The sequence below is a fragment of the Cynocephalus volans genome, chromosome 10 (genome assembly GCF_027409185.1).
Source record: "Cynocephalus volans isolate mCynVol1 chromosome 10, mCynVol1.pri, whole genome shotgun sequence".
NCBI lineage: Eukaryota > Metazoa > Chordata > Mammalia > Dermoptera > Cynocephalidae > Cynocephalus > Cynocephalus volans.
In genome coordinates, this window is record NC_084469.1 from 89,815,225 (window position 1) to 89,832,319 (window position 17,095).

Sequence of the window (17,095 nt, forward strand, 5' to 3'; positions counted from 1 at the left end):
CCCTCCTGGCCTGAATATGGAAGATGCCCCTCAGGCTATGCCAGCCCCATGTGTTTGGTCAGAGCTGGTGTTGTGGTGGAAACAGTGGTGACGTGACTGTCACTGGCATTGCTCTGCTATCAGCAGCAGGGCTTCTTCTCTGTGTTGTGTTGGGTCATGCCAGTGACTGTGCCCCTGCTGCCCACCCATGGGGCTGCAGGTGTCTCTGTGGGCTGTAAAAGCAGGGTCTCTTTGTCTAGCCAAGTGTTGAGTTTGCAATCACCTCAGAAGTCTTGGGATGGAGATGATGAATGTGCATGTTTTTTCCATGATGTCCCTATCAGAGGAAGATGTATTTCTGTTTCATTCAGCTATTTTCTCTGCTGAGCCCCCCTGAGGATCCCCTAAGTCCTGCACCTTCCTGGGGAGACCATCCTAGGGCATCATAGAGAATACCTGCTCCTTCCATGTGGACATCTTTGGAAGCCTGAGTTTGAAGCCTGGGCTGGGTTCCCCGAGTCCTGTGCCCACCAGCAAGGCCAGCCTGAGGATGAGTGTAAATATGTTATACCTTTGAAAAAGAAGTCAATGTTGTTATTAAAAAGAAAAAAATAGAAGAGAAACTTCCAGCTAAGATGGTAACAACCAAGCAGCACATTTACTGGTGCTGATTCCCATGGTAATCGGGGGGTTGAGCCCTGTGCACTGCTGTGTGCTGGATCTAGGGCTTTTCTTTCTTCAGAGCATGTCTCAGTTGTTGCCTCTGTGCTGGCACCTGGAGCTTGCTTCCATCTTTCTCTTCCTGGATGCCAGGACTTGATCGATGGAGAAGTGTATATTTCTGTCTGGAATCCCTGGGATTCCCACGGGCTGGGGTTGGTGGTGGGGGTTTGGGTGGGGTCCACAAAAGCACCTTGTCACGGCAGTTTGAGAATTCCACAGTGCAAGGTCTGTAGAGAAGTAAATGCAAGAGAACATCTCCCCTACCCTACTGGGGTTCCCTGTTGTGTGTATGGGGGGTGACGCCTCTGAAGGACCAACTGGTGTACCCACCTCCCTGCCTCCTGCTGTCTTCATTGAACCTCTATCAGGTCATTACTTTTGTTTCTATCAGGCAGATGGACATGGGTCACTATGTTAGTTTGTGTTCCCACCAAAGGAGACTGAGACACAAGGACTTGGGGGCAGGCAGTTTATTTGGGAAGTGGTCTCAGGGTGCTCATGTGAGGAACTACTGAGTGTGAAAGAGGAAAATGAGAAAAGCCATGGGGGTGGGCAACCAGGATTGAAGCCCACTGGGCAGGCACCTTCTCAGAGACAGTGTGGAACTCACCTCAGCACTGACCCACGAGAAGTCAGGGAGGCTGGGGTCTGTATTGTTTGAGCTTTGCCCTGTGGGTATTAACTTGCCCCCCTCCCCCCTTTCAGAGTGAGCCTAACCAAGGTTCAGCAAGTGTCCAGGTGCTGGAGGGAGTCACCAAGCAGTGGCGAGAGACACAAGCGTTGGATCACAGAAGACATCTGCAGGTAGGGGACTGTCCACCACAGGTCCAGGTGAACTCAGGTGGGCCTGGGTAGAAATGGAGTGGGGCTTCTATGATCCAGGAGGCAATGCCATATGAAAATAAGAGATCAAAAGACACAAACTTTTGGCATTTAATGTCCAAACCCTCGGTTTGGATGTCAGACAGAAAGAGTTTTGCAAGGGCATCTGATCCTGATTTTTTTTCCCAACCCCAGATTATTTAACGATTCGATAGGTTGGAGGATGGAAAGAGAGGGGGAGGGAGCACATGGACAGTAAGATTGAGATGTCTCTTTGGTGCCCAGCAGTCCCTAGGGAGTTCTGCGGGAATTGAGCAGCACAGAGGGACTAACTATGTTCCAGTAGGGAGAGACCGCCTGTCATTCACCTCCTCCTTGTCTCTGGCACCTGCACACTTGCAGCAGGCCAGCTCAAGTCTTTACCCAAACATCGTAAAACCCATCCAACTCATCCGGGTGGTGACTCTCCTTTAAGAGTCCCTGGATATTTTTAAATTTTTAAAATGGGGAAGGGGCTTGTGGTGAGTGCTTATAATTTTTCTAAACATAAGTTTGATTTTCTTATACTAGAAGCAGGGCTCAGTCACCCTTGACACGGTTTCTGGTGCTATATCCCACCCAAATGGCTCCAGCCAGTGGCCCGAGATGAAGACTTGGAGGCATCTGTCCCACCTAGCTGGACACTTTCCCAACACTTCCTTTAAACAGACCATTCAGACCTTTGCCCTCCAACTTAAAGTTACCACCTCTCATGACCTCCTGGAACTAGCGCCTGCTTGCTTTAAACCCACCAGTTAAAGCTTCCTGTGGGAAAATCTGTTTGGATAACACCCTGGCCCCAATAAAATCTTGGCCCATGGGTCCCTTCTCTCTCTTCTTTCTCTCCTGCCTGTGCTCCTTGACCTGTGTGATGTGTGTGTGTGCATGAGTGTGTGTGTGTGTGTGTGGCCTCCAGACGTGCCATGTACACTCCGGGGTCTGTAAATACTAAAAGCTTTTAAACTTTCACGTTGTGGTTGTGTCATTGAAGCTGTGCCTGCAATCTGACCCCTGATGGCAAGGCTGAGGCCACCCAGAGGAGACTCTTGCAGCTGGGATCCCCCGCTGGTGCTCTTCTGTCTGGACCTCTGGTGGTTGCTCGAAACAGTAGCTACCAGCTGAGTTGATAATGAAACTCTTTGATACAGAAACTTTGAGATAAAAAATGGTGGAATGCACCTCCTGGGTGCCATGTGTGGGGTGATGACAGGGTCGCTGCCCCATGACCTCCCCCTTCTCCTGATTCTCCCCTTAGTTCCTACAGAGGCAGAGGTCCCTCCTTTCAGAAGCATCCTCCAGGCAGACCCTGGGGAGTTGGAGCAGTGGGACACAAACAAAAAGTCTCACTCTGGGCAAGGTGGCCCTCCCAGTGCATGCCCCACAAAGAGAGAAGCGGCTGCTCCTGGGTCACCTGTGGGGGCCTCCCGTAAGCCTCTTCAGCATGGGATCTTGGAGATGCCCCTCCTGGCTGGAGCCCTGTGGTGTATGCCGAGCAGACTCTTTTCTAGGGCAACTCCTGGTGGGTTGTGACGGAGCTGTAAGAGAGGTGGTGGGGGCCAGGCCAGAGGAGACTGACAGTGGACAGAGCCGCAGGAGGGGTTCTGAAGCTCCAGGGCCCTAGGTCCCCCACTCTGTTTATGGGGACACAGCTGAGTCCACAATCGGGTGGTTGGCATTAGGATAAATGGAGGTGACTTCTTGGTCCTGGCTAGGTTCAACACTTGTCCCTTGTCCCTTTGTTTCTTCTCTCCTGTTAGGTACTTGAGACAGGAACCCTCTCTCACCCATTATTTTACTTTGGCCTCAGCACAGCACTGGCAATGGGAGGTGTTATTTCTGTTTTATAGGCAGGAGTCAGAGGCCCAGAAAAGGACCATAATTTATGCATAACCACACAGTGAGTTAGCCGAGCCTCTCTCTCCAGCAGCAGGTAGCGGATTCTGCTGCCCAGAAACTATGTGGTCTTCAGCAGACACTTTACCTATCTGAGCCTCAGTTTCCTCACCTGTAAGTCTATAATGATTACTTCCATCTCTTAAGGTTGCCAGGAGGCTAAAATTTGGTAGTTTATGCATGTGACTTGTGTGTCCTGGTCTATGGAAGTGCCCAGACACTGTTGTGATTGTTATCCCCTCCCATCCCCCCCAGACTACTGAATTCAGTGGAGGAACAACATCTGACAGCACTCAAATCCAGCCACGGTTGAAAATCACACCAGTGGTTCCCACCACACTGCTCTCCCCCTCTCCCCACCCCAAAGCCCAGTCTCCAGTCAAAGGAGTGAGCACTCGTCCATGAATTGCAAGGCTTTTATTGCTGGAATCTTCTAGTCAGACACCTGGGTATAGCAGGTTACTAGAACTACTTAGTAATCAGGCAAGTGGCTTTCTTGGGTCTCCTGGCAAGCATGGCTTCCTTAACACAAAGGGCTTGAGTACACTTTTTTCTGCAAAGAGAAGATCAGGAAACCTGGTGAGGCCTCCGGGGTAAAAGAGACATCGAGCTGCACTCGTCGGATACTTCCTGAGAAGGAGCCTGCAGCCTTGTTTGGAGTGTGGCTCCTGGATCTGAGCAGATAAAGGTGGATTCCTCCCAATCTCCTGTACCACAGGGGTATCCCAAGGTGTGCCTGAGAGGCTCTTGTAAAGATACCTCTGATAGAACGAAAAGAAGGGTGGGGGGTGGTGGTTGGCCTGGTGGGGTGGGGGTGGGGGCACAGTCTGGAGAGAATGCGAAGAGGCTGCTGAGGAGGACATGGCAGTGCTCCAGGTGGGTCTGGGGCACCTGGGAGCCTCCAGGAATAAACTGATCCCAGCTTGCTTCCTACGTCTGTGTCTTCGACACTTGTCACTGAAGCAGCAACTTGTCTCCACCAGCTCTTGGAGAAGCAGAGAGAGGATTCACTTTGATTCTCTACTTGGGGTGTCTCAGGCCTGGAGAGGGCAGGAGTGAGGCTTACGGAGGCTGCCTCCTTTCCTCACATGTGAGCCACAGGATGGCTCCCTTTGGGATGCAGGGAACAAGGAAAAAAGAGGGTTTTTAAGGCAATGGAGTAGGGCGCTTGAGGGGTTAGGATAAATGAACCGATGTTCGGAGAAAGGAAGGACCCAATGTGAATGGTTTAAAGATCCAGGCTCATGTGCTGGAGAGGCTGGAGTCAGGGAGGCCGGAGTCAAAGGTCTGACATGGAGACTGGGTGGGGCCATGAAGACAGGAGATCCTGGAGGTTCCCAGAAGTGAACAGACAGGGCCAGCCCCAGAGCTTGGGGGCCAGACCGAGTCTTCCTTCCTGGTCTTTCCCCACACCATTGGTGTCTGCTCCATTCTCTCTGCCTCTTCATTCTAAGAAGTTGTTTTTGCTCCCAGGTTCCCAGGGAAGAGTCATGGTGGGGAGGAGAATGAGCACCCCCCACCCCATCACTGCCCTGAGATGAGCAAACCCCCAGACAGGCTCAAGGCGCAGACACACACAGCTGAACTCACCAGCGCACTGAGCACGTGCTCCTTATCCTCTTTTGTCAATTTCGTATCAACACAGTTCTTTAGCTTTCTGGCATTGTCCAATATTAACTGATTTTTTTGGAATTTTGCCACATAACCAACGTAGTCGTCAGTGGTTCCCGTCAGGAATAGGTTAACATCGTCCCTCACAGCTGGGCAAATGTCACAATCTGGAACACAAAGACAAGCTGACACTCTCTTGAAACATGCTCATCTGAACCCACCCATCCCTGCCCCCGCCTAACATGCTCAGAACTGCCCTGGGAGGGTGTCAGACCCCTGGAGAATCCACATCCCCAGATATTCATGTCGCAGGTACCCACTTCTGCCCGGGATCAGGAGTAAAGCAGCACAGAGCAGCACGAGAGAACCAGCCAGCTTCATGGTGCAGGTAGCGATGCTCACTACACCCCGGGGCCCTTTTGTACCTGCTCTGGGTTCCACAGCGGGTCAGGAAGGGGCCTGTGTCCGAGGTTTTCTTGTCCAGGAGGCCCCTCCCAGCCCACATGGAACTGCCTGGGGCTGTGGAGGATGGATGGCTACGTGTTGGCAAGAAGGTAAGGCCCTGAGTCAACAAAGGGAGCTGGCTCATTCTCTTCTCCATCTTGAGGGCTCTGTCGGAGGGTCAGGTGACATAGGAAGCCAGAGGGATAGAACCAAAGGAACACCTGACTGGAAAAGGGGGCAAATGGCTCCCAAATCAGGCCTCTTGAGAGATGGTACGTGTCAGCCTGTGACACCTGGATGTGACCTTAAGGCTAGTCCAGCTGTGACTTTATGTATTTTTCAGGAAACTCAGGGCTTAGCTAAAGTTCTCACAGCTAGTAAGTGTCAAAGCTAGGCCAGAACATTATGCGCTCTGACCACCTGGTGGCACCTTCCCACCCTGCCCTGCTTTCATACAACCTCTGTCCTTGGCCTGCTCAGTGGCCTTCTTGAGCCAGTCTCTGAGCCTGTTTCCAGAGCCCTTGCTTCTCTCCTACGTTCACTAGTCTTGAAATTCTAGTTGTCTTCTGACTGAGTCCTGCCACCTGATTACTTGAGAGCATCCCACACTGAAATGGAATTTATCATTTCCCCCCACCTGCCTCTCCTTTTGAGTTTCTCTGTGCTGTTCACACCACCATCTCTCCAGAGCTATAGCCCGAGTAAAAGCCAAGTACCTTTCCATGTCCCTCCACCCCGTGTGATCTGCATGCCCAGTCCCCCCACCCCATAGCCCTGCCATTCTCCCGTCCTTCTCTGGCCTCCTTTCCCTTTCATGACTACTCCAAGCTTGCTCCTGCAGCAGAGCCTTTGCACACGCTACCCTCACTGCTTGCAATTCTCTTCCCCCAATTAGCTGCATGATTCACTGCCTAATTCCTCAGTGAATTCCTCTCCTTCTCTTTAAATCATCTCATCAAAGAGACTGCCCAGACTCTCTACCTCTTATAGGGAAGAGCACTCCCCTCCTCCACCACAGCACTTCCTGTTCCCAACAGCTACTTCCTCTTCCTCCACAGCACTTCCTGTTCCCCACCGTTACTTCCTCTTCTGTCAGAGCATTCCTTGCCATTCATTGATCCTTTCGCTGACCATTAGATGTATAATGAGCTCCAGGAAAACACAGGCCTTGCCCTGTGCTGCCTTTCCCCAGGACGAGGACAGGGACAAACACACAGTAGGTGCTTCATAAATGTTTGTTAGATGAATTAAAGGGATATCCCAATTCTCTGGAGTCTGTAAACGAGAACGTTTTTATGTATACTTGCTATGTATGTGTTTATGAAATTGCCAAGTATCAACTGAATAAAGTGAAGGTTTTAAATCTCTTGATAAGTCAGAATTAGGCAGATTTTTGCTGGAGGCTCTTGACTGACCTTTTCTGGGAGTTGGCAGTGACAGAATAAGGTTTGCTGAAGCCTCAAAGATGAAGGTAGGACACAAGTTTTTCGACCCTGATTAGAACTCTATGCCAAACAGGATTCACATCCGGTAACTGCTCTTGGCAAAGAGGTGCCAAGTACTGAGTTCCAGCTGTCAGCTGTCTCCCATGCCCTCTGGTCTATGACAGTTTCTCAGTCTTTCTTTGTTTTCTATGGCCTTAGAAAGCTTAAGAAAGATTGGCCAGGTATTGTACAATGTCACCCAAGGTGAGTTTATCTGATGTTTTTTTCATAATTTAGGCTGGGGTTAGGGTTTTTAGGAAGATCCCACAGAGGTGACGTGCCTTCTTTGTCACATTGTATCAGGGTGTCTTACCACTGGTTAGCATTTATCACTTGATTTTCTGTACTATTTTCCCCTTTCCCTACTCTTTTCTTTGGAAACATTTAGCCCACCCTCAAGGCTGGAGAGGCAGTAAGCTCCACCTCCTGTGGGGGGAGTATCTACATACACTATCTGGAATTCTTCTGTAACGAATATTTGTCTTTTCTGTATTTTAATAAATACAAATTTATTTATTCAATCATTTATTTGTATCAGTATGAACTTACATACATACGTTATTCTACACTTTGGTTTATAATCCAATACTGTTATTTATTTTATTGATTAAATTGTTCCAGATTTGATCATTGGGTTTTTTTTTCAGGTTTCCTTCTGCTGAAGTTTTCCTGGACTATCTTGAAACTGCTTTTCTGGAGCAGGAGACTGGGTTGAGCTCTTGAGAGTGTCTAAGCAGATGGAGTGGCACCTCTGGTTGACCCAGCACTCTGGTCTACAGAACTCCAGCCCAGAGTGGTCTACAGGGCTGTGGACACCTTAGGGTCTCTGATGCAGGAGATGAATCCCTCCCTCCACTGCTTGCTGATGTTACTGGATGGGATATGCCCTTCAAGCCCCCCTTGGGGGCCATGTTTACAGCCAGGAGAAGGGAGTAGGCTGGAGCCACGGAGAATCAAGAAGGGGCCCAGGAATTAGCTCCCTTAAGGGTGAGAGGAAAGCTGGTGGCATGATCTAACTGGTGGGCAGAATTACTAGCCCCTGAGAAAGCCCGTATGGCCATATTCCTGGCACTTTTCTGACGGGGAGTGATTCAGAGCCCACAGATGGTGCCCACCGGCTCTCCAGGCCTGGTCCAGACACAGCAGTAGTTAAGATGCTCAAGGGCTGAGCCGTGGCGCACTCGGGAGAGTGTGGCGCTGGAAGCGCGGCGACGCTCCCGCCGCGGGTTCGGATCCTATATAGGAATGGCCGGTGCACTCCCTGGCTGAGTGCCGGTCACGGAAAAAGAAAAAAAAAAAAAAAAAAGATGCTCAAGGGGCTCCATTCAGGCCCAGAGCCCCATACTTATCCCCAGGTCTTAAACTCAGGCAAAAGCCAGTTTTTTGTGTGATCTTTCATCTACCTATGTATAAGTGGCGTAGGCTGTCTTTGACCTCTCCTGTGGTTTTCATCTCCACATTTTGGGAGAGTACTGTGTTTGGAGCCTGGATAGGTAGGGAAAGGATGTGACCAGGAAGCAGAGGTGATGGCTGGGGCTGGGACAACAGAGTATTTGGCTCAGAATGGAACCACTTAGAAAGGTCAGCTCTAGTTGCTCTTTGGCAAAGGTACAACCACTTCTCTCCAAAAACCATCAGGATAAACATCTTCTCTAGCAGTTTTGCTCCTCAGAGTGGGACGGGCTTCCCATACCACTCCACGGGCTTGGGAGAACCATGTGTACCAGGTTCCTGCCCACAGACATTTGGAGCTCCTGGGAGGGGTGTGGGCTGGACTGAGGGTGCCAGTGGTTTATAAAGCAGCAGAAACCCTACCCCAAGCAGAGCATTCTAGCAGCTGACACTATGAAGGGGACACTGCTTGTGCTGGCCTTGCTGGTGACCAGAGAGCTGGGCTTTCAAATGGGTGAGAATGGGAAAGAGGGGACAGATGGCCTTCCTGATACTTCTCCACTCTCACTCTGCCCTCCCATGGTGATCTCCAAATAGCTTCTAGGGGCAGAATTAGGGGACATCTGAGAGGTCATTGCACAGGAGTCCTGCAGATAGTTCCTGAAGCTTTCAGTCTTTGAATGGAGGGACAGGTTTGGGGATGGAAGGATCATTAGTTGTGTGTATGGTAGGAGATAGTGAGTTGGGGTAGTGGTGCTTATCTGAAGGCCAGAAGCATGTGGCTGGCATGCTGGGGGCAGTGGGCAGGGACAGAGGGGTCTCTGGTCCTGGCCCTTCACATGGCTTCCTTCTGGGAGTGCCTCACAGAGAGAGTTCTGTCTCTGGGATTTCAGCAGTCCTGGGGGAGGGCAGATCTCTGTGGAATGTCAGGCAGGAGACAGTGGACACATGAGTTACCTTCAAGGGGTGGGGAAACATGAACCTCAACCCATCCTACCTTGCTGGCTCCTTTAATGAGGTGTTTTCCTGTCTGTGTTTTCAGTGGAAGCTTGCCCTATTTTTTATGGAGCCTTTGGTGCACTGGCTATTGGAAGCAGCCTACTGTTGAACACCACCCTTGATTTGGTCAATGCTACTGAACCAGAAGAGGCAAGCTTTGGAAAAATCCAAGATTGCTACAATGAGGCGGGGCTTGTGTCCAAAGGCTTGGATCTAATTGTCCTGGTAATTTCCCTTCCATGTCCCTCACCATTCCACATGCAGCATATATAGTATACCACATACAAATAGACCATGCAGTCAGGTAATACACGACAGACAAGATCCACAAACGATCAAGCACATCCACCTTTGCTCCACCCTACAGCATACATAATATGCAACTACATACCACATGCACATCCAGCCTGTTCTGCTACCACACATGTTCCTATAACACCAACTAGCTCACACACGATTGGTAAATAGGGGAATCACATCAGTGCAACACAGACAGTGTGTCAACTCCTGTTTTTCCCCCTAGTTTAAGGGAAGTAGCATAGCAGGAGTAGAATTTTAACCTTTGGCGCCAAAGAAAGAGTCCTTAGTTCAGCTCCTGCACAGGTAGGAGCCTTGTCAGCTCTATTTCAGGAATTTAAAAAATGAGTAGCTGTTCTTGGACGCCTTTCCCAGGAAGGAAGACCTGAGTCTTGTAAGGCTTCTGCCTGTTGGCCAATTTCACTTCCTCTGGTGCCCACCTTGGCAGCTACTCCCCTGGCTCAGAGCCCACTTCTCTCTGTGTTGCTTCAGTGCCCACAGCCAGAATTTCCGCTTTAGGGCTTTGACACCTGATGCCCTGTGGAAGACTCTAGTAACATGCAGCTGCTCACCAGGACAATTCAATGGGTCTCCTGATGAACTATCTTATTTTGTTGTTATTGTTTGTGTTACACAGTTATGTAGATTTTGAATAGTCTGTTTCTCACCCTATTTTCCCCAAAGTGTTGTTATATTGAGTATCTGATTCTGCAAAATGAGAGTTTTTTCAAGAAGCAGAATTTCTTGTACTAATATATGCACACAGGGCGCATGGGATTGTTTACAACGTGTTTGCATACATTGCATACATGTAATACATCTGACAGACCGGTCTCAGGTTTGGGAGACTTTACATAAATCCAGACTCAGCTACCTTGCTTCTCCCTTAGGCCCAGTCCCCACCATGCTCTCCAGAACCTTCTCATCTGCTTCCTTCCCTCCTGGGCTGGGGTGGTTGTTTGGACTCCCTCCTGATACTTGTGCATGGATGACTCGGGAGCCACCCTCATCCTAGCCTGACTGACCCAGCCCCCTCTGAGGGCCAGAGGTTCTTGCTGGGGATGGAGCTGAATCACTGAGGAGAGCTCTTCACCCCTGTAGATGAGGAGTGGGGTGATCCTGGGGGTATTGGATAGCCCTGCCATGGGTCTAGGACCTGCAAGAGGCCACCTCTGTCCCTCCTCATCTTATTCTCTCCCAGCTCTCCATCACCGGCAGCAAAGAGTGTATCACCCAATCCCTGGACTCGCTGAAGGAGGATATTAAATCAAGCATTTCCAACTGAATGCTTTGGGGAGATGAATCTTTGCCACTGGTGCCTGATCTCAGCTGCATCTTCCTGCCTTGTTCTACTTCTCCCTCGAATCTGGAATCCAGACACCTGTCCCCACCTGATTCAGTCTTTATTAGGCTAACTCTAATAAAGCACCTGCAACTCAGCTCTGTGTTCCTGATGCCTTTGTGCTGTGCAGGCCTGGCAGTAGGTCTTGGGAGATGGCGAGGAGAAGTGACGTGTATGGTCACTGACAGCATGGGGACTGGAGTCAGGCAGAACTGGGATAAATCTAGGCCCTGCCACTGACTAGCTGCATGATCATGGGCAAGCTGTTTTATCTTTCTGAGGCTGTTTCCTCATAAATAAAATGAAGATTGTGTGAGGATTAAATTAAAGAACATATATGTCATCCCAGGCTTCACCAGGCCAAGAGATTGAAAATGGTGTCAGCAGCCACGGACAGCATATCTCTGGCTCTGGCCCTTATTACAGTTGCAGGGCCTCTAGCCCTTTAAATGCCACTCCAGTAATTGTTGAGTGACTTGGGAGATGACCTGTGGGTTCATCACAAATCCTCTTGTTCTCCCGGTGGCATTCACCATTTCTACTTCTGAGTAGATGTCTCCTGAGGAGGCTGAGCTTCTGCAGGAACACTAAGTACCACTGCTGCTCTTAAGTTCTGGAGAAACTGAACGAAGACTTAATTCAGTCTTGGCCTGGGAGGAAGGGAGAAAGGGAGTGGATGGCAGAACCTCACCTTGAGGGAATGCTGGTGCCATAGAAAGACTGCAGGGCCTGACATCTTACTTGTAGGATGTGCCACCTGGGACAAGTGTCATGGCACCTCTGAGCCTAGTTCCAAAACCATCAAATGGATAATTTCATTCATCAGAAGGCTTCTTGTGAGGCTACAAAGCAGGGACTAGATTTTACTTCAATGCTGGGTTCCAGTGACTATGGACCACAAAAAAGTGGCATAACTGGTGTCTTAGCATATTTTCTGTTGCTATAACTGAATACCTGGGGCTGGGTGATTTATAAAGGAAAGAAATTTATTTCTTACAATTCTGGAGGCTGGGAAGTCCAAGAGCATGGTGCTAGCATCTTGCGAGGGCCTTCTTGTTGCATTATAACATGGCAGAAGTCATCATATGGCTAGAGGGCAAGAATGTGCATGTCAGCTCAGATTGTTCTTCCTTTTCTTATAAAACCACAGTCCCATCATAGGGGTCCCACCCTGATGACCTTATCTCATCTTAATTACTTCTCAAAGGTCTGACCTCCAATGAATGTATGAATCTGGGGATTAAGTTTCCAATACATGAAATTTGGGAGACACATTCAAACCATAACATTCTACTCCTGGCCCCCCAAATTCATGTCTTTCTCACATGCAAAATACATTCATCTCATCTCAATAGCCCTAAGGTCTTAACTAGTTCCAGCAACAACTCAAAAGTCCAAAGTCCAAAGTCTCATTTGAAGTAGATATGAATGAGACTCAAGGCATGATTTCTCCTGAGGCAAATTCCCTCTAACTTTGAGCCTGTGAAATCAAAACAATTTATTTATTTCCAAAATACAGTAGTGGGACAGGCATAGGATAGACCTGCCCACTGTAAAAGGGAGAGACAGGCAAGAAAAGAGGGGTAACTGATCCCAACTAAGTCTAAAACCCAACAGAGCAAACAATGTTAAATCTTAAGGCTACAGAATAGTCTTCCTTGACTCTATATTCCTCTTCCTGATTCACTGGTTATGGGGTTGGGCCCCTAAGGCCTTGGGCAGCCTGTTCTCATGGCTTTCCTGAGCTCAGCCCATGCTTCAGTTCTTGTGGGTTGGCGTCGGGTGCCTGTGGCTTTCCTAGGCTAGAGCTGCACACTGGCAGTTCTACAGTTCTGAAGTCTTGGAGGTGATCTCGCTCTCATGGCTCCACTAGGCATTGCCCTAGTGGAGATTCTCTGTAGTGGTCTTGCTTCCATGGCTCTATTAGGCATTGTCGTACTGGTTAATTTCTGTGGCAGCTACAGTTCTGACCCCACGTTTCTGCTTGGCAGTGCCGTAGTAGGGGCTCTCTGAGGTGGCTCTTCCACTGTGACAAGTCTCTGCCTGGGCCCCGAGGCTGTTTGCAGTATCTTTTGAAATCTAGGTGGATGAAGCCATGCCCCCACAACCCTTGGGTTCTGTATGCCTGCAGAATTAACACCACATGGATGCTGCCAAAGTTTATGACCTATACTTCCCAAGGCTGTGGCCCAAGCCACACCTGGGCCCCTCTTGATCCATAGCTGGAGTGGTCGGGTGCTGCACCAGAGATGGACAGTGGCCAGTAAAGCTGAGCTGAGATGAAAGTGACAAAGAGTGGCAGCAGATGATGAAGACTGTCTTGGAGTGAATAGAGTGTCAAAAATTAAAAGAAATGGTAATAAAAACAAACAAAAAGAAGATCTCTAAAAGAATAAGTTTAATTGGGTATAGAACATTGCAATGGGAATACGTGTGCAATAGTAAATTACATGCGTATTTGGGGAGGTAAAGGACGACAAAGGGTTTACAGGAAAAATGATGGAGGATTACATAACTGTTTGGGAATTATTATCCTTGGCTACAAAGATCAATAACAAGGGTGACACTGGGCCGAGGTTGGACAGACAGTTGCTGGGCAGATGTCTTTGCCGAAGTATTGCTCATGTACAGTTGTGATGAACTTTGCGCAAGGTTGTGGCTTTGCAGAGAGTCCTTTGTGATAGTTCTTGCCATCAGGCATACATGCATGAGAACTCCCCACTGGAGGGCCTCTCCACAGCTCTATGTGTCAGGGTGTTTTTTTTTTTTTTAAAATACAAGGGACTCCATTTTGATTCTGAAAACATTTACAGCAAGGAGAGGCAGGAAGTTATGGGAAAGAGTGGGAAAGGAGAAAGAATAGAGGGGAGTGGTGAAGATTCTGGCAAGTGACAAAATCATGTATTCTAGAACTTTCTTCCCCCAGGTATTCTTAAGACTCAATCCCTCACTTTCTCAGTACATCACTCAGAAGCCACATTATTAGCTTTTCTGGCTATTCTAAATCATAACTCTCCTGCCCCTCCCACTCCCCAGTTGCCTCTCTCCTCCTGCTTTCTCTTTTAACATGCTATGTATTTACTGAACTATTTGTTATTTTGCTGCCACTGCCAAAGTTAAGCTAGATAATGGAAAATAATTTTAACCATTAAATCAACATCCTCTATTTAGAAATCATAAATATACTCATATGTATATATTGATCCCCCAACACCCACAGATACTCTTCAAATTTCTATTTTGTTATGTTCTTTCCTTACTCCAGTATGACATTTATTATAAGAAATGATACTTTTCCAAAGATTACAGTCAATGGAGTTTAATAACACATTCAAGCAAAACAAAAGAAAAAGATTATTTGTTTTGGCCAAGATGGAGTAACAGGAGCTGGATTTACCCTCTCACCTGGAACAACTAAAACTGGGCAAAATATGTGAAATAATAATTTTCAGAAACTGAACATCAGGTAGCACCGGAGAGTGATCTCTGGGCGAGGGGAAACAAAGGGGGTGAACTATATAATTACTGCCTTAAGAGAATTTCCAGGTTGCAGTACAGGAAGAGGGAATCCAAGGGGAGATGAGTCGTCTCTGAGTTCATGAGACACAGCTGGGAGTGTAAGGTGGCCACGGCGGTTAAATTTGTAGGGCAGAATACTGGAGAGGAGAAGGCTGCACACACAGAGAGAAAACTCCAGGGTTCTGCAGAAAGTCCCCGCCAAGTCTTCACTGAACACTGCTCAGTGTACGCATGTGAGAAACAGTCCCAAATCAGGGAATAACCACCTGAAAGGAGCAGGGGAACAATCTCTGGAATTCACACACGGCTGGAAATAGTTTGTGTTCCCAACAGCCAGAGAGAAATATCCTAGTTATTCATGGGGCGTCACGTAGTGTACTCAGAAAAGCGTTATCTCAGTAGTAGTACAAAATTTGCCTTAGCAAGCGGCTGCTTTTGTGTGCCACCTAACAGAGCTTTAAAAAGCTTCAAAAGGATCAAACTATTTGCAGATACCATAACTGAGTAACAGAACAGATATAAATATTTATAGAAATACAGAACTATCCAGCACCTAAAAAACTAAATTTCACAATATTTTGCATCCAAAAAATAATTATCAGGCATTCAAAGAAGCAGAAAAATATGACCTATCATCAGAAGAGTCAATCAATAGAAACAGACCCAGAAGTAGCACTTATGGTAGAATTAGTAGACAAAAACTTTTAAAACAGTTATTAGAATTGTATTAAATGTTGAAGAAGGGACAGGAACACTTGAACATGTAAGCCAAAACACAGGTATATGAAAAGACCCAAATCAAACTTGTATAGATAAAAAATATAGTCTACTGGATGGAATTAACTGCAGATTATATACTACAGAAAGATATTAATGAATTTGAAAGAGATAGCGATAGAAAGTATACAAAATGAAGAACAGAAAAAAATTGAAAAATGAGAAAAAGACCACTGAGCTGTGGGATGACCTGTGGGAAGCTTTGTACATATTATTTGGAATCTCTTAGGGAATAAGGGCCAAAATTTTTCCAAATTTGATGAAAACTATAAACTTATTGATCCACAAAACTCAATTAACTTTAAGCTCAAGGAACATGAAGAAAACTATACAGTAGTCCCCCCTCATCTGTGGTTTTGCTTTCCATGGTTTCAGTTAGCTGCAGTCAACTGTGATTTGAAAATATTAAATGAAAAATTCCCCAAATTAAACAATTCATGAGTTTTATATTGTGTGCTGTTCTGACTAGCGTGATGAAATCTCATGCTGCTCCATCCCGCACCCTCATGCTCGGGACCTGAATCATCCCTGGTCCAGTGTATCCACGCTGTAGACGCTCCCCTCCAGTTAGTCACTTAGTAGCTGTCATGGTAACCAGGTTAACGGTTGTGGTATTGCAGTGCTTGCATTCAAGAAACCCTTATTTTGCTTAATAATGGCCCCAAAGTGCAAGAGTAGTGATGCTGGCGATTTGGATACGCCAAGAGAAGCTGTAAAATGCTTTCTTTAAGTGAAAAGATGAGAATTACTGACTTACTTAAAAAAAAAAAAAGGTATGCTGAGGTTGCTGAGATCTACCCTAATAACAAATCTTCAGTCAATGAAATTGTGAAGGAGAAAGGGATTCCTGTTGGTTTTGCTGTCACATCTCACACTGCAAAAGTTATATGCAAAAGTTTAGATGGAAAAGGCATTAACTTTGTGGGTGGAAGACATGGAGGGAAAACATGTTCTGATTGATGGCAACGTGTTGCACCAGAAAACATTGAGCCTATATGAAGACTTCAGCAAGGGATCCCCTGAAATGGGTGACAGCAAGCCATTTACTGTAAGCAAGAGATGATTACACAGATTCAGGAATACAGAAGGTCAATAGTAGCCTAATGCTACGTTGCAAAGCCCGCATCATTCACTTCTCTTCATGTCATCGTGTAGTCTTTGTATCATCTCACACCATCACAAGAAGAATACAGTACAATAAGACATTTTGAGAGAGACTACATCCACATAACTTTTATTACAGTTTATTGTTATAATTGTTCTATTTTATTATTAGTTATTGTTATTAATCTGTTACTGTGCCTAATTTATAAATTAAATTTTATAATAGGCATGTATGTAGGCAAAAACAGTATATATAGGGCTCAGTACTATCCACAGTTCCATGCATTCACTGGGGGTCTTGAAACATATCGCCATGGATAAGAGGGGTCTGCTGTATCTGTTTGCTTGATAGTATCCCCTTAGTGCCTTGGGATCACTTCACTTTTCTTCATTGACTTTTCTTTTTGCTTTTCTGACTCAATGATTTTAAATGGCCTATCTTCGAGTTAGCTGGTTCTTTTTTACGCCTAAGTGGTGTTGAACCACTTTAGTCGATTTTTCAGCTCAGTTATTGTCTTTTTCAACGCCAGAATTTCTGTTTGGTTCTTTTTTATAGCTTCTGACTCTTTGTTGATATTCTCATTTTGTTCATGCATTGTTTTCCTCATTTTTGTTTGGTTGTCTATTTTGTATTCTCTTTTAGCTCACTGAGTATTTTTTAAGAAAGTTG

The 17,095-nt window shown here is 47.0% G+C and overlaps 3 protein-coding genes across 4 annotated transcripts in view; 2 read left to right on the forward strand and 1 right to left on the reverse strand.

Annotated features, from left to right (window-relative positions):
- The window catches only part of WTIP (WT1 interacting protein), a 103,751-nt gene extending 101,484 nt beyond the window's left edge, over positions 1-2,267 (forward strand). The window contains exons 9-10 of the transcript XR_010024637.1: positions 1,408-1,506; positions 2,095-2,267. The gene's annotated coding sequence lies outside the window, so the exon portion shown is untranslated. The remainder of the gene's footprint in view (positions 1-1,407; positions 1,507-2,094) is intronic.
- Positions 2,268-3,880: 1,613 nt separating this feature from the next.
- Positions 3,881-5,464, reverse strand: LOC134389418 (major allergen I polypeptide chain 1-like). Its single transcript, XM_063112985.1, has 3 exons — positions 5,388-5,464; positions 5,047-5,234; positions 3,881-4,009 (listed from the first exon to the last, which is right to left on the reverse strand). Exons 1-3 carry the CDS (start codon positions 5,446-5,448, stop codon positions 3,980-3,982), a joined length of 279 nt encoding a protein of 92 aa, XP_062969055.1. The 5' UTR covers positions 5,449-5,464; the 3' UTR covers positions 3,881-3,979.
- Positions 5,465-7,679: 2,215 nt separating this feature from the next.
- Positions 7,680-11,122, forward strand: LOC134389487 (major allergen I polypeptide chain 2-like). Of its 2 annotated transcripts, none has more exons than XM_063113055.1 (3): positions 7,680-7,982; positions 9,430-9,611; positions 10,885-11,122. In XM_063113055.1, exons 1-3 carry the CDS (start codon positions 7,871-7,873, stop codon positions 10,966-10,968), a joined length of 378 nt encoding a protein of 125 aa, XP_062969125.1. In that variant the 5' UTR covers positions 7,680-7,870; the 3' UTR covers positions 10,969-11,122. The 2 variants fall into 2 exon arrangements, with proteins under 2 accessions (XP_062969125.1, XP_062969126.1); XM_063113056.1 differs by lacking the exon at positions 7,680-7,982 and adding an exon at positions 8,831-8,901.
- Positions 11,123-17,095: the final 5,973 nt, after the last annotated feature.